At 38.1% G+C, this 17,246-nt stretch overlaps 1 protein-coding gene across 1 annotated transcript; it reads left to right on the top strand.

Annotated features, from left to right (window-relative positions):
- Positions 1–334: 334 nt before the first annotated feature.
- Positions 335–16,329, top strand: LOC145777655 (uncharacterized). The gene is made up of 2 exons (XM_082589086.1): positions 335–596; positions 15,121–16,329. Exons 1-2 carry the CDS (start codon positions 409–411, stop codon positions 16,103–16,105), a joined length of 1,173 nt encoding a protein of 390 aa, XP_082445212.1. The 5' UTR covers positions 335–408; the 3' UTR covers positions 16,106–16,329.
- Positions 16,330–17,246: the final 917 nt, after the last annotated feature.

Genomic DNA, 17,246 nt, shown 5'->3' with positions numbered 1-17,246 from the left:
AATCATTTCCACGCATGCATTGCATACTCTAAATCGGCACAAACGAATCACACACCTTATATATATGATATTTACTTATCAATTTCAGCAATTTGGTCAATTTAGTAGTTCAACGATAAAAAGATTATGTTTAGCCAAAATTGTGAATATTTTGTTTTTACATTTTGTCATATGATCGAGTTTGGTTATTTACCTGAGTAAACTCTTCTTACAAATTTGATGTTTTTAACAATGAATATGATGTTTTTGGCAAAGTTGATTCTATGTATATACTCGTAATTTAGACTGTTTATCTTTACCTTTATATGTTTGTTCTGTTTGATTTTCAGGAAAATATTACTTTATTCAGTTGCATCATTATAAAATAAGTGTTGTTAAGTCAGTTTGCAATTTCCTCCAATTTTGAATATGAATCCACACGAAAGTGTCCCTGTGAAGCTTGAAGTTTCTGAAGTATGCGAACCATATGAAATCATTGGCCAAGATCATGTGGAAATTGGTCCAGACACCAAGGAATGTTATCCATGTTTGCATCAGAGAGAATTATCATCTCTAATCCAATCAACTAAGAATGAAGTTTTGAATGACGTTGTGTGGTATGTAGTTATTGTAGTGTACCGTATGCCATAAGAATTTTAAACTGAAATCATTGTTTGTCAATTATTAGATTGTTCACCAGAGAAACCATTTTTCTATAAGTTTTGCATTAAAAGTTGCAAATGCATATCTACTGGAATGTGAAAAGTCATCAGTGGTTATGAAAAAATAACATGTTATTTATAGAGCTGCCTTTTAGTATGAATCAACATGTAAAGATTCAAATGAAGCTTGAAGTAGTATGCAGATTAGGGTGTTTCATTTGCTCCCTTTATTTTAATTTTGATCTGTCCCTAAGTTAATTCTGTTTCATTTGGGAAAAAAATAACCTTAAAATAATTTTTAATTTCATTAGCCCCTGTTTACCCCCCCACCGCAACTCCGAAATTTCTGCCTACTCCAATCGCCATAACTCAAAAACCGCTTTAGATAGACATGGGTTGTTGGGTATCAAAACTTAATATCAAAACTTATTTCTTAACTTAATAAATTACACTAAGAGGTTAGATTGTTGTGCAAATGCCAGCATTTGATGAATGCAAATTAGGGGTATCAAAGGTATTGGCATACTCCACTTTAATTTAAAAATGCTGCCAAAATAACAATCTAAGCAAAAAAAAATTTTTTTTTCATTTTTGCACAACATACGAAAAGCAGTTAGCATGAACATTGAATAGCCAAACATACGATGTGAACAATCAACCATAAGTGGCAACTGACACAACACCAAAATTAATTTCATCACACAATATTATCAACAACCATCTATGAAGTAATAGGACATCACAATAAGTAATAGCACAGCAGGGGCTCACACAACCTCCATTAAGCAGGCAGCAACGTGGTGTGTTGTGCTTAGCGCATTGGTCTTTGCACCAAAGAGTGTTTACATTAATTTCAGCTACTGAAACCACTGTGTTGCTGTTTTCTTGTGCAAGAAAGGTCAAAATGATTGCCTCCATCCAATAATGGGAAGTTAAAAAAAATTCCAGTCATACTAATTAATGTAAGTGACTGGAAACAGTGTATTACAGGCAACTCAACAGCGAGTGCTGCAAACATTGCCTACTATGTGCTGTGCTTCAATGATGTTTTTCCGTCCTGGAGGATAAAAATTCAATGACGACAACACAAGTGAGACATGAATCATAAATAGTAGGGTGGAGTGAAAAAGTTTTTTGTTGAAATCGAAAAAAAAACGGGGTTCTTAAATCCCGACAAATAACCTAAAACTTCATTAAAAATTGACTTTAGGGGGTTGCCCCCATTTTCCAGCCGGCAACCCCCCAGTTTCTGCGCGCGAGGAGGTAAAACTATCCATCTTGGCAACCACTGGTCGTAGAGTCATGATATATAGCTCAAAAGCTGCCAAAACATCATGTTTCTATCTGTCCTAAGAAGAAAGTTTGCTTTATTTACAATACAAAACGAGTTATAGCCAAAAAAACAAAATATACACACATTTTTGCTAAAATTCAGTATTTTTTCTGACAAGTTGTAATCTGTCATAAGTTTTTTGAAAAAAAATCTGATATGTTGCACAAGATATAGTAACACACTGATAATACCCAAGATTGGCCCATAATACAAAAATATTCACAACACAGTCCTTTTAACATTGGTTCAAAACATCGTAATGAAGCACTCACATTAAGCATAATGTTAATTGCAGCAGTGCAAAAATATCACAAGTGTTGATGAACTTCAAAGAACTCATATTTATTTTGCAAAAACAAGTTGCTTTGCCTGGTGTGACATGTTAGCGACATGGCCGAGCGGAACTGCTCGTGGTTTTCAATACTGCAGCGGCAAAGCATGAGTTTGATTACGGCTGGAGGCAGATTGTGTTTGACATACTGTATATTTGGGTGGCTGGAGACTCGAAGAGTGGTAAACTCATTTCCCAGTCGCCCCCAAACTTACGTTTTTTCATAATTTTGTTGATTTGTAATTCCTCAGTTGAAATATTTCAAGTGTGAGCTTTGCTAATCCTAAAAGGCTCTGTTTTTAAAATGACAATTCAGGCCTTCTGATGGCACGATAATCACCAAAAAAAATTGAATAGGTATGTCAATTGAATTAAAACGACTTATTTAAAATGCATTTTTGTGTCAAATTTTTTCATCAGTTTACGAGACTTAATTTTTTGGCGAATGAGTCCATCTCGTCTTTCAAATCCTGAAACTTGTGCTGATGCTTCTGTTATGAGCTTCACATGTGGTTCCACTGTTTGATTGTGGCATGGATGAAACAAAATCAGAGGCTTCTCGCAGCATTCTTCCAACTCTGCATCGGTTAAGTGCTCAATTGCTGGAGGAAGTTGTTGATAAGGTTCAATATCAACTAACTCGTGGTATGCCTTTGCTTCCAAGTTCAACTTTGGAACACAGAACAGACGAATTGGACTGCAGTTCAATGGGTTGGAACTGCTATGACTTTCAATGTCCATAAGTGAATTTTCTTCAGCGGCATGTTTGCGAATTGCAAGCACCTTGGTCACACCCTTATTTCGTATGTCTTCATTATCATCCCCCAGCATTGCAATCAGAATATTTTCAGGGTGTGCGAAATAACCGTTCCTTGTCACCACATTCAAAGCAATTTCCCAAACGTTTTGGTCAGAAAAATTCAAAACCCGTTGAATCAAGTTGAAAAAGTTTATGGATCCATGTGTTATATGGTTGTTTAGCTTGATTTCAAACTAAGTCGGAAAATATACTTCAAGGCAAAAACGGATCAGATTCTCCAGGTTCAAAGGCGGTTCATCCACTGTCAGATAATAACAAAAAATTCTGCATCCCAAAGTTAGCCATCTTGAATGCACAACTGGTCCAACCTCCAAAGAAGCCAGATCATCATCAACGTTTCCTTCAATAATTGCCCAGCACATTTTATAAGCATAGAACTGGTCCGTACTTAAGTCATTCACAACTTTGGATGGGAGCTTTGGAAAGGCCAAAAGTGGTAGCGAGAGCTCTTTGAATTGAGTAACTGGCCAACAGGATACAGTTCCATGTAGTTTTTTCCCAATTGGACCTGCAAATGTGTCTGGGCCACTTGTAGCACCATCGAGACCTGCAAACACATGTCGCAAAGGCAATTCATTAGTATGTAGCAGACATATAGTCAAACAGGCAAATGCGCGGAGGTTTTTTAAAAACTTTATTCTACATCATTTAATAAGTGGAAAATTCGTCTTGTTTTTGTTCAATTATGTTGGTCTAGTACTGCTCTATAATCATGCAAAAAATTGCAAACTTGCGACTTGTGGTTTTGTGTCACGGTAATTATCGCAATCACTCGCGCATTCCCGCACTTTTTATTAATGCGCGTCGCGCGTTGGCCTAACGCGCTCGCGCATTTGCAAATGCGCGGTCCATGATAAAACTAGTGAATTACGTCTTTAAACAACAGCAAATAAATCTGCCACTTATTGCCACACTCTCCAGTTTGCGCAAGTAAATGTTTTAACGTTGATTCAACGTCGTTAGACGTTAAATCAACGTTAAAACATCGACTTTTCCTGGCTGGGTTGTTTTAACTCTAGACCTGACAATTCATTTACTAGTTTCGCAAAAAAAAAACGTTTCTTTAACACAGAAGTTTTATCACTGTTACCTCATTGTTGTGATTGGATTATTTTGTTATAGGTACAAACAGTAAACAAAAATACTGCAATAATAGTAAGAATTCCCAGCAACGGGGATCTGCGAAGAGACCATGAGTCTTCGAGTCAAGCAGATACCTTTATTTTTAATAAAAATCTTTATTTGCGATAGCAGTTAATTAACCGAAAAGTACGCTACAAATGAGCGATAAACTTTACCAGTCACTAAGGACAAATACATTGAAATCAAGAAATAACATGATGAATATTTCAAAAACGAAATGGAGTCAGAGTGTTAGTTGCTGAACTGCTGCAGAAATATAAACAAAAATAGAAAATAACAAAAAAGTAAATCAAAATTACTCATCAAAACTATTTTCTTAAGATCGTTCTGACCTTTTAAAAAGAAAATCACAACCTCTTCTTTTTTAAATTTATTGTTTTTGCCCATTTAACCTCAGACAGCAAAATCTGTCAATTTTTCATTGATTCAACGTCTGCAGACGTTGAATCAATGCAAAAATAACGGATTTTGCTGTCTGGGCTACTTGAGCCATGTAATAAATTAAAGCCTTCGGTTGCGTCATAATGAATTACGTAATTCCAACTCGTTGAACGAGGAGCAACATACGCGCGCCGGTATTTGAAAGAGAATAACGGAGAAGAGAAAAGAGAAAAAAGTAGGAACCGAGGTAAAGTTGTTTACCACAAAAATGAGCGTCACCGCGCGATAACGAAATTCTCGAAAATTTTTCGAATGCGCTGATTAATGATTTTAATTGGGAAAGAAAGCCAGAAAGTAGAAATTTTTTCATTCAGGTTGAAGTGAAACCACTCTACGTTGGACTAAAGCGCAAAGTAACTCTGTGACGTTGCCTTGCAAAGCGGCAGATCAAAGTTCGCAAAACCGGTCGTAAAGTTGATTTTGCGCAAAAAATAGGTGGTCGAAATCAATGCTTGATTACTCCTAAGTTTGATGTGATATAGGCACATAAGCGTCGAAATAGGGTGGGCAGGGTGGGCGGCGCCCACCCTGCCGTGAAACGAGGGTGGGCAAAATATGTTTTGTACTTTTGCCCACCCTGTTTTCATGACACTTATGAAGTGTTTGTTACAATTATTTCCGTTTTGATTAAACGCTGAATTATCCAACCAACTGCAGCGCAACTTCTTGTTTTACGGTATGTCTCTCACTAGGTATCCGACAGAACAAAGCAATTTCGCAACAACGCTGCATGGAAAAAATGTAGTACTCACTGCATTGTTGTTGCTACGGCAACTGCCACAGCTGGCAATTCCTGGTGAGAGAAAGCTACGTTTGATCTTTTCTCCGAATGGTCTCACTTTCGTTACGTCAGTCAAGCTTCAGATGCGGGTCAGCATAAGGGAATATGAATATGATTATCATAATGAACATGACAATAAAATAACCGATACAAACTAAAGACGTACTGAAACAATCGCTTTTTAAAAATCTTTGCTTTTTACCAGTGTTGTACGTTGACGGCGTCAACTTTTTGTTGACGCTGAGGCTAACGCCGTCATTTTTTTTTTAATTGACAGAAGTGATAGCGCCGTCAATTATTTTGCCGCTTTTAAGCGTCACGCGCTATGCGTCATTTTTTGTTTTCATGGGAAATCTCGTTTTACAATGAGAGTTTTACAATGTATTCTGGCCAGCGCGACTCATCCGAATTACCCGCTTTCCTGTTGGTTGGAATGGTTACCCGGAATACAAGCAGAAGAAGTTCGCCAAATGTTGATCACTCATCGTGTAGGCTATCGAGAATGAGGGATCAGTGAGACAAAGCGAAAAATCAATGAATGTCATCGCGGAGGTAGAAGATACTTTATTTGTACGAGGTCCACTACGAGGTCCACTACACCAGCATCGCTCTTTTCAAAGGCATTCTATGCCCTTGAAAAGAGCGATGCTGGTGTAGTGGACCTCGTTAAAAAACGTATATATGTTAAGCCATCACAGCACGCTTGGAACAGTGATAGGCTACCTTTCCGAGTAAACGTTTTCAAGACTTGTTTTTGAAATACAACACCATCCAGCGCTGCTGTGGAACGCATGTTTTCTCTTGGAAAGGACATTATGCGTCCCAAACGCAGCAGATTGTCAAACATTTTGAAATGCTTGTGTTTCTACAAGGAAATAACTAATAAGCTAAGCAGCTAATTACAATACAGTATCAAAACATAATACCTGCTCTTTATTTATAGCTATTGTTAGCCTAAACTTGGTTGAAATGCTTCCGTTTTGTGAGACCCTGGCTAAAACAGGGCTAGAAATTAGCGCTGACGCCGTCAATTTCTTTACGAGCTTACGCAGTAGCCTACTTTACGCCGTAAAGTTTTTAGGCAATTTGCGCTGACGCCGTCAATTTATTTCATTGAAGCGTACAACACTGCTTTTTACAAATCAAAATGCAGCAAATCCGAAGGCGCCACTTTAAAGATAACAGGTCACGAGACGTGCTTTTTAGGTCGCAAAGAAAACAAAAAAGAAGTTTGTTTAGTTTAGCAGCACTAATAAGATTGCAAGGAGCAGGAAAGCAAACACCAATAGCTCTGATAGCTCAATTGGTTAGCGCGTCACTTAAGCTCTGCAAGAAGCTTTCCCGGTCCGAGGATAAAGATTCAATCAAGCAATCAATCAAACCTATTGTAGCTTAATTGCTGCAGCGACGCTAAACGCAGTCTTTGTGAGAAAGACTAACCATTGCGAATTTGCGAACATACACATTCAATGAAATCTGTTTGAAAACTCTCGCCCACCCAGAATTCCCCTCTTCTAAGAAATAATCGACGCCTATGTACAGGCATAATGATTTTTGTAGTCGTAGTGTAAAGATGGAGGTTTGATATTATCGTATTGAATCGCCGGTTAGCGCAATGAAATTCCACGTCGATATTGTTAACGCAAGTTTCTCCACGTGTTAATTTTATTCGTAGGCCTTTATCCATTGTTTGTTCAACCGTTTCGCCACTGTCCAAGTTGTTTGCTCCACGTTGGCAGTGATTGACGTTGGTTTTGCAATGCCATCGCTGTCAACGTGGAACCCTTTTCGCTATAAATACCAGTTCATTTGTAGTGTTGTTCATTCGCAATTCAAAAGTTGTACTGAAGAGAGCTAAATGCTCGAAATCCGGATATACAACAAATTCATGTTGTGTATGAATTGGAATTAAAAGCGAATTGAAGTTCATCTGGTCCTTTGTCTCCATTCATAGAATTTGAGCATACGCTGACGACGCCCCCCTCTAGACGTGTGTAAAGCACACTGTCCCGTATGCTAAGTGAAGTCAAGCGAGGAACCTGTACGGTGACCCACGGCTGTCCTAAACGGCATAAGAAATTCTCGCAAACCCGCTCGCATTCCCTGTCTGCGAGGCAATTGGACAAAGGACGCCTCAAGTCGCTTTTCCTAATGGCTAAGAAGAGCAAGAAGTCGAAAAAAAGGAATCCACAATCTTCGTCGTCCTTGGCCGTACAAAGGGACAACGGTAGTAGCGCAAATTGTTGTTCTTGTAATTTCTTGTTTAAGGTAACTTTCAGTGGATTCGCCTCCTAGCTCTTATCGTCTTTCTCGAGGTTTGCTATATGCATTAAATTACAGTTTATACTGGTCCGCAAAGACGTTAAACTAGCGCAATGAAATTCCACGTCGATATTGTTAACACAAGTTTCTCCACGTGTTAATTTTATTCGTAGGCCTTTATCCATTGTTCGTTCAACCGTTTCGCCACTGTCCAAATTGTTTGCTCCACGTTGGCAGTGATTGACGTTGGTTTTGCAATGCCATCGCTGTCAACGTGGAACCCTTTTCGCTATAAATACCAGTTCATTTGTAGTGTTGTTCATTCGCATTTCAAAAGTTGTACTGAAGAGAGCTAAATGCTCGAAATCCGGATATACAACAAATTCATGTTGTGTATGAATTGGAATTAAAAGCGAATTGAAGTTCATCTGGTCCTTTGTCTCCATTCATAGAATTTGAGCATACGATGACGACGGCCGGTTAATACTTGTTTTTGATACTCTAATTTGATGGACCGCGCATTATTGTAAAAACTGTCCGATCGCGCATTTGCCAGTTTGACTATACTATCCACTGAAATGTCTTATTCAGCAACTCTTCCAGGCCTCGAATGCATCCGTTGTGTTTTCCTGTCATTGATGCAGTGCCGTCAGTACCAACAACTGCCAGTTTATTTTGCAATTCTGTACCTTGTAATGAATTGAATAGATGTTGAGCTATGGTTCTGCCCTTGCCATCTTCAGGAGAAAAGTGGGTGAGGTAATAACTCCCGGCTCGCCAACTGCAGTATAGTGTTCTTCCAATTGAACAGATCTGTAGTGCTTTTCGTTTGGACCTTGCACAACCGTTTGTGTTGCATCTTTACGTCCATCAAAGTATAGACCATTCACTATACTGAAATTTTGTTGCTCTTGCCGTAGTTCCTCCCTGCATCTTTCACGTTCTCTTCGTAACTTGCTTCGGTCAATCACCCAATTTTTATCATGATCGGTAACCAATCCAACATCTACCAAAACGCTGTTAGCAACTGCAGCTGCAGCTCGGTCCGATAATTGATACCTTTCACACATTCTGGCGAGATTGGGCCATTTTTTTGCGATTCTGGGTTGAAAATTGAGGTGATTTAGATGAAAAGTTGGAAGCATTTGATAGGTGACTAAGGTGTGAAGAATCTGTACTTATTGACTCGGACTCTGAGGCATGGCCAGCAGACGGTTCGACTTCCATTTCACTTTGGGCTGCGGAAGTTGTGGCGTTCAGTTGTGCTGTTGACCGGCGTATGAACATTTGGTCAGATGAATCCAAAGGCAGAACAATATCCACACATCTTTCAGCACGTCGTCCCTTTTGATCGTTGTAAAATTTCCAATCCTTCTCAGTCATTCGCAACTTATACTCTTTTTCCAAATCTTTTCGTTGATCATCATCTGTACAGAAGACATCATACAATTCACCTATATTTGACAAAAAATTATCTTGCTTTTCCAAGTACGATTTATCACGTTTGCTTTTTGGCCACCGGTCGAGTTTACTAAAATCTATGACCAACGATTGAATTTTTTGGATTATGGTACGTTGGCTCAGAGGATAAACATTGCAAAACACCCACCTGTCATAGATTTCTTTTGCAACATTTGACGCAGCTTGTTCAGTGCGAAACTTCTTGAAGTGGATTATTCTCTCTATTACTTGCCGTTTTGTGGGCAGAAAACCAGGTGGGAAGTTTTCACAATTAGTAAACTTTTCGCCACTATGCAAAATCTTTATTTTTTCTCCACTTCGTCTAGTTTTCACCATTATTGTGTTTATAAACCCAATAAATCCTACAATACTTTGTAAAATAACTAGGTGTAGCGTCACAATCTGTTAAAAATAAAACATTAACTTATCAATAACACATTAGCTTATTGAGAGTAAATAACTGCACTGTATGTTGCAAGCTGTAGTGTATAACGCCAAAATTTAAAAAAAATAGTAGTTTTACTGTTTTTTGGCTATAACTCGTTTTGTGTTGACAATAGAGAAAACTTTCTTCTCATGACAGATAGAAACATGATGTTTTGGCAGCTTTTGAGCTATATATCATGACTCTACGACCAGTGGTTGCCAAGATGGGCAATTTTACCCCCTCTAGCGCAGAAATTGGGGGGTTGCCAGCTGGAAAATGGGGGCAACCCCCTAAAGTCAATTTTTAATGAAGTTTTAGGTCATTTGTCGGGATTTTAGAACCCCGTTTTTTTCGATTTCAACAAAAAACTTTTTTCACTCCACCCTAATGAATAGTAACACAGCAACAGCTAACGCTGATTAAGTAGGACATGGATATTGGATAGGATACTAACTAAGGCCCGTATTCTAAGATCCAACTTGAGTTCAAGCTGGAACACAAGTTGAACTAGGGCTATGGTATACCAAATACATGGACCAAGTCAAACTTGAGTTTCAGCTTGAACTCAAGTTGGATCTTAGACTTAGAATACGGGCTTAAGTTATCTATAATCCTGCAAATAATTACATTTTTTCAGAAACTGCAAGTACGATTAGTATCCAAGCCAGTTGATTAGCATATTATCGTGATTGATGATGCATGCATAAATAATCGTCAAAGAGGCTGTTGGGCATCATCAACAGTGGGTGCTTCTTTTGCGAAGTAATGGTTGACACTTTCTGTGTTTTTCTGCCACTTGCAGGGTGTCTTGGTAATGGTCTTCACTGCGAGAAGATCTCAAGAAGTCTGAGCTTAATTTTATATACCTTTCAGCACAGTCATTAATTACATTGATTCCTAGGACATTTACCAGGTTTTCTTTTAAGATGCTGTTATCATGCCATTCATTAACAGGCAGATGCAAAAATTTATGGTTCAGGTTCAACAAGTTGATAAAATAGCATGAATCTTGTCCAACTAAATCACCAAGCCTTGTTGATGGCCCAAAGTGTTGTGGAAATTTTGGTTTTTCAAACCCAGATCCATGTCGCTGTTTTGGGATGGCTGAGTGACGAGTGTGTATCAATGCATTGTAGCATTCAATCAGCAATAAACCAAGTTTCTTCAACAGGAGTGTGTTCTCTGAATAGAGAAAGAGAAATCATTTCCTCTGTCAAGTACTAAAGGTGTCTCTTTAATGCCTTCAGAGCAATACAGCTATTGATGTTGCTGTAAGTGAACAGCATCTTGTAAAACTTTAAATCATTCCATGGAGCATCAGTGGGTGATGAACATGTCAACCACCACTGAGAATACACAAGAGTGACGAAGTTGACAAAGCCTCTTGTCTTTGAGGTTAGCTTGTCTTGGAGTGATAGTAACAGTGCCAGGTGGAAGTTCTCCAATGCACTTTCCCAGAAGACATATCTTAATGGAGTAAATCAGCTTTGCCATCCATCTGGCTTTATGCAAAGCTCCTAGGTTTTTGAAGGTTATTGGATTTTTTACGAAATTACGACAGAGTTCAATGAACTCTAATTAATCAGTAATAATCCGGAATGGCTCGTTTCGGCTAGTCCAAGTCGGCTAGTCCGATTCGGCTAGTTCCCTATTCGGCTACAGTTTTGAATTGTATTTTGTATTTTATTCCACAATATCGTTTCTTTTGCATTCCAACAAAGAAAAATAAATTGAAATGAAATTTAGCGCAAAATGTTTGAACTATTAAATTGAAATGTTTGCTCACATAAAATCTACATGTATCCTACGTCACCGTCTGTATGCAAACCAAAACTAAAATCGGAAATTTCAACAGCACAGTTTGAATTTTTATATTAAAAATGATAACAGAGAGATGTATAAGTTATTTTGGCAGCCGATTGTAGCATCGAATAGACAGCGATAGACACGTGTTTCGCCCATGAGGCTGGGCTCATCAGTATCGCACCGTATTCTTGCCACTTGAGTAATCGACCGCCGCTTTACCAGTCAGTTTAACTCTTATCTTTGTGGAAAGAAAGAGCCAACAAAACCAGCAGGTGCCAGGGGTAGGTCAATGTGAAGAAAGGCGTTCTTTCCGGCTATCAGCACAAGGCTGATTACTCACTAGCACAGCGAGCTGCAGTGACGCTTCGCTAACCAGAACGGTGTAGCTTCCACGCCAGCCATTGAGACCTCCAATTAAACGTTTAAGTTATTTTGGCAGCCGATTGTAGCATCGAATAGACAGCGATAGACACGTGTTTCGCCCATGAGGCTGGGCTCATCAGTATCGCACCGTATTCTTGCCACTTGAGTAATCGACCGCCGCTTTACCAGTCAGTTTAACTCTTATTTTTGTGGAAAGAAAGAGCCAACAAAACCAGCAGGTGCCAGGGGTAGGTCAATGTGAAGAAAGTGCTGATAGCCGGGAAGAACGCCTTTCTTCACATTGACCTACCCCTGGCACCTGCTGGTTTTGTTGGCTCTTTCTTTCCACAAAGATAAGAGTTAAACTGACTGGTAAAGCGGCGGTCGATTACTCACGTGGCAAGAATACGGTGCGATACTGATGAGCCCAGCCTCATGGGCGAAACACGTGTCTATCGCTGTCTATTCGATGCTACAATCGGCTGCCAAAATAACTTAAACGTTTAATTGGAGGTCTCAATGGCTGGCGTGGAAGCTACACCGTTCTGGTTAGCGAAGCGTCACTGCAGCTCGCTGTGCTAGTGAGTAATCAGCCTTGTGCTGATAGCCGGGAAGAACGCCTTTCTTCACAGAGAGATGTATGTCCGATTCTTCTGTTTATTTAGAGAATTTTGTATTTTATTCCACAATATCGTTTCTTTTGCCTTCTTGCATTTTATCCAGTGTTTACCTTTGAGTGCTTTCCTAGACGGCAAAATCCGTCATTTTGACATTGATTTAACGTCTGCAGACATTGAATCAATGCAAAAATGACGAATTTTGTTGTCTGGGTTCGTTCGAAATGAGTGTTTTTACATCAACACAACATTTTTCATGATTAACAATAGAGGTTAATGAGATAAAGTCTCAGCAAAAACGTGTCAATGAAAAAAAGACAGTTGCCAAATAGCGTTTGACATAAAAGATGAAGTTAAAACCTAAGTGGCAGTTTAGAATAAACCTGGGTTTCGGCGTTACATGACCTGGAATTTTAGTTTTGGTCTCAATCTCATTATCATGATTCGGAGTAAGATCTTTGTTAGATGATTCACAAGGCTAATTGTTCTGTGGAGTGAGCATTCTGTTGCTCCGGTTTTCTTTGGTAAAATTATGAATATGGAACGTACCATATCACTAGGGATGTTTCCGGTGTCATAAATATGATTTAAGATCTCAGTGGTTAGGTCTAAACCCCACTCATCTAAAGCTTTGATAATTTCAACTATAAAAGAAACGATATTGTGGAATAAAATACAACATTCTCTAAATAAACAAAAGGCGTCATTGGATTTAGAATTTTGTAATAGTTGAGGATTCTAATATATTCTAAGTTTGCATGCAGACGGCGATGCAGGATACATGTCAATTTTATCTGAGCAAACATTAATAGTTCAAAAATAAATTTAATTCACTTTTTAGTTTTAAGATCACAGTGGTTAGGTCTAAACCCCACTCATCTAAAGCTTCGATAATTTCAACTATAAAAGAAACGATATTGTGGAATAAAATACAACATTCTCTAAATAAACAGAAGGCGTCGTTGGATTTGAAATTTTGTAATAGTTGAGGATTCTAATATATTCTAAGTTTGCATACAGACGGTGACGTAGGATACATGACGTTTTTATGTGAGCAAACATTTCAATTTAATAGTTCAAACATTTTGCACTAATGTTCATTTCAATTTATTTTTCTTTGTCGGAATGCAAAAGAAACGATACTGTGGAATAAAATACAAAACACAATTCAAAACTGTAGCCGAATAGGGAACTAGCCGAATCGGACTGGCCGAATCGGACTAGCCGAATCGGACTGTAGCTGAATAGGGAACTAGCCAAATCGGACTAGCCGAATTGGACTAGCCGAATTGGACTAGCCGAATCGGACTAGCCGAATAGTAGCAGACCCGTAATAATCACCCCTCTGGAAACTATGCTGAGCAGTACAGCGTAACATCAGGAGACTTGGTAATTTCAAATTTTAGGCCATTCAAAATTTGAGACAGAGTGACTTCCCCTAAATGGTGTCTACAGGCAGACCATAACAAGGGACGCTGCAGACTTTCTTGAATCTTGATACATGTTGCTGAATACATCGGAAAGTTGGACTTGGGCTATGGTATACCAAATACATAGACCTAGTCAAACTTGAGTTTCAGTTTGAACTCAAGTTGGATCTTAGAATACGGGCCTTAGTATCCTATCCATGTCCTACTTAATCAGCGTTAATGATTCATGTCCCACTTTGTATTGTCGTCATTGAATTTTTATCCTCCAGGACGGAAAAACATCGTTGAAGCACAGTACATAGCTTGCACAAGAAAACAGCAACACAGTAGTTTCAGTAACTGAAATTAATGTAAACACTCTTTGGTGCAAAGACCAATGCGCTAAGCACAACACACCACGTTGCTGCCTGCTTAATGGAGGTTGTGTGAGCCCCTGCTGTGCTATTACTTATTGTGATGTCCTATTACTTCATAGATGGTTTTTGATAATATTGTGTCATGTAATTAATTTTGGTGTTGTGTCAGTTGCCACTTATGTTTGGTTGTTCACATCGTATGTTTGGCTATTCAGTATTCATGCTAACTGCTTTTCTTATGTTGTGCAAAAATGAAAAAAACATTTTTTTTTGCTCAGATAGTTATTTTGGCAGCATTTTTGAATTAAAGTGGGGTATGCCAATAACTTTGATAGCCTACCCAACAACCCATGTCTATTTAAAGCGGTTTTTGAGTTATGGCGATTGGAGTAGGCAGAAATTTCGGAGTCGCAGTGGGGGGGAGGGGGGGGGGGGTAAACAGGGGGTAATGAAATTAAAAATTATTTTAAAGTTATTTTTTTCCCAAATGGAACAGAATTAACTTAGAGACAGATCAAAATTAAAATAAAGGGAGCAAATGAAATACCCTAATGCAGATTGCAGATCGTATGAAATTATTGACCAAGATGATTTAAAAAAATAAATAAACTATGAATATATACAATAAATAAACTATGCAGTAACTCTTATTGCAGGACATCACATTTACTTGTTATAATGTAGTTTCATCTTACAAAAAACAATTTTGTTATTGCTGCAGAATTCAAATAAAATTTGAACTTGCAAATTTGCATTTGAAATTTGCTCACGCTAAGTTGGCCTTGTCGAGTTGTCTGATGCTCATATTATAATATTTTACCCACGCTTTTTCACATCCCATCCTTTCTGTTACTATCGAGTTGCACGATCAGTTTGCAAGAAACAATAATCATCATTTTACCTTTCAGTATAAATCAACATGAAAAGGTTCCAGTGAAGCTTGAAGTTCCTGAATCATGTGAAATTATATACCAAGATGATTTAAAAACTGCTTCAGCCGCCAAGGAATGTCCTCCATATTTGTATCAAGAAGGGTTATCTTCCATCCAACCAACTAAAAAGGAAACTCTGAATTGCAATGTATGTTATGAACATTTCCTATGCAAATCAGCATTGAAGACTTATCAAAAAGTTCACTTCAGGGAACGATCTTGTGATTTTTGTAATAAGAGTTTTAAATGGAAATCTGATTTGGAAAGACATCAGCGAATTCACACTGGTGAAAAGCCATATAAATGTGATGTTTGTGACAAGTCGTTTACGCGATCTAGTCATTTGAAATCTCATCAGCTAACCCATACCAGTGAAAAGTTACATAAATGTGATGTTTGTAAAAAGTTATACTTAGATATAGACAATTTAAATCAGCACAAACGTCTTCACGCAAGTGAAAAACCGTATGAATGTGATGTTTGTGACAAATTGTTTTCACGTGTTTATATTTTGAATTGCCACAAATTACTTCACACTGGTGAAAAACCATATGAATGTGATATTTGTGAAAAGTCATTTTCGCGATCTGGTCATTTAAAATCTCATAAGCTCACTCATTCTGGTGAAAAAACATATAAATGTAATGTTTGTAAAAAGTCATTTTTACAATCTGGTCATTTGAAATCTCATAAGCTCACTCATTCTGGTGAAAAACCATATAAATGTGATATTTGTAAAAAGTCATTTTCGCAATCTGGTCATTTGAAATCTCATATGCTCACTCATTCTGGTGAAAAACCATATGAATGTGATATTTGTGAAAAGTCTTTTTCGCAGTCTGGTAGTTTGAATCGCCACAAATTACTTCACACTGGTGAAAAAACATATAAATGTGATGTTTGTGAAAATTCATTTTCTCAATTTGGTACTTTAAAATCTCATAAGCTAATTCATTCTTGATGAAAAAACATATAAATGTGATGTTTGTGAAAAGTCATTTTCGCAATCTGGTAGCTTGAAACGCCATAAATTACACTGGTGAAAAAACATATGAATGTGATGTTTGTGAAGTCATTTTCGCAATCTGGTAATTTAAATTCTCATAAGCTAATTCATTCTGGTGAAAAAGCATATATATAAATGTGATGTTTGTGAAAAGTCATTTTCACAATCTGGTGGTTTGAAATCTCATAAGCTCACTCATTCTACAAGAAAGGCAAGGGCAAACAAGGGCAAGATTGGGCTGGGCAAAGTTCAGGGAATGTGGGGAAATGTTGTATGGCAGAAAATTTTCACTAAGGATGAAAGGAAAAGTATATCGGAGCTGTGTGCGGCCTGCAATGCTATATGGTAGCGAGACATGGGTATTGAGAGAGAGTGAACTGGCAATCCTGAGAAGAACTGAAAGGTTAATGGTGAGAGCAATGTGTGGGGTGAAAACGAGAAGGGAAAAAAGGACTGAAGAATTGTTGGATATGCTAGAGATGAGAGAGACCATAGACCAACTGGCAAGGGCAAATGGAGTAAGATGGTATGGACATGTGATAAGGAGGGAGGAAGGAAGTTTTCTTAGAAAGGCACTAGATCTAAAGGTGGATGGGAAGAGGAAACGCGATCGTCCAAGAAGAACGTGGAAACAACAAGTGAAGGATGAGTTTAAAAAAGTCGGACTGAAGGAGGAAGATGCAAGGGACAGGGTGAAATGGAGAAAAGGGATTAAAACAATTGCTGCGCGGAAACAATCGGCCACCCCCACTAGTGGGGAACAAACCGACGATGGATTATGATAGGATGATGATGATTCTGATGAAAAAGCATATATATGTGATATTTGGGAAAAGTCTTTTTTGCAATCTGGTCATTTGAAACGCCACAAACTACTTCATACTGGTGAAAAAACATATAAATGTAATGTTTGTGAAAAGTCATTTTTACAATCTCGTGGTTTGAAATCTTATAAGCTCACTCATTCTAGTGAAAAGTCATATGAATGTGATGTTTGTGAAAAGTCGTTTTTGCAATCTGGTAGTTTGAAACGCCACAAACTACTTCACACTGGTGAAAAAACGTATTAATGTGATGTTTGTGAAAAGTCATTTTC

This window comes from Aplidium turbinatum, chromosome 9 (genome assembly GCF_918807975.1).
Source record: "Aplidium turbinatum chromosome 9, kaAplTurb1.1, whole genome shotgun sequence".
In the NCBI taxonomy this organism is placed as follows: Eukaryota; Metazoa; Chordata; class Ascidiacea; order Aplousobranchia; family Polyclinidae; genus Aplidium; species Aplidium turbinatum.
This window is presented reverse-complemented; position numbering and strand designations above follow the sequence as displayed.

Excerpts from the sequence above, each read along its gene's own strand:
- LOC145777655 (XM_082589086.1), top strand. The coding sequence starts at position 409 with ATGAATCCACACGAAAGTGTCCCTGTGAAGCTTGAAGTTTCTGAAGTA. Across the intron at positions 597-15,120 it reads GTTTTGAATGACGTTGTGTG|TATAAATCAACATGAAAAGG; the intron begins GTATGTAGTTAT and ends TTTACCTTTCAG.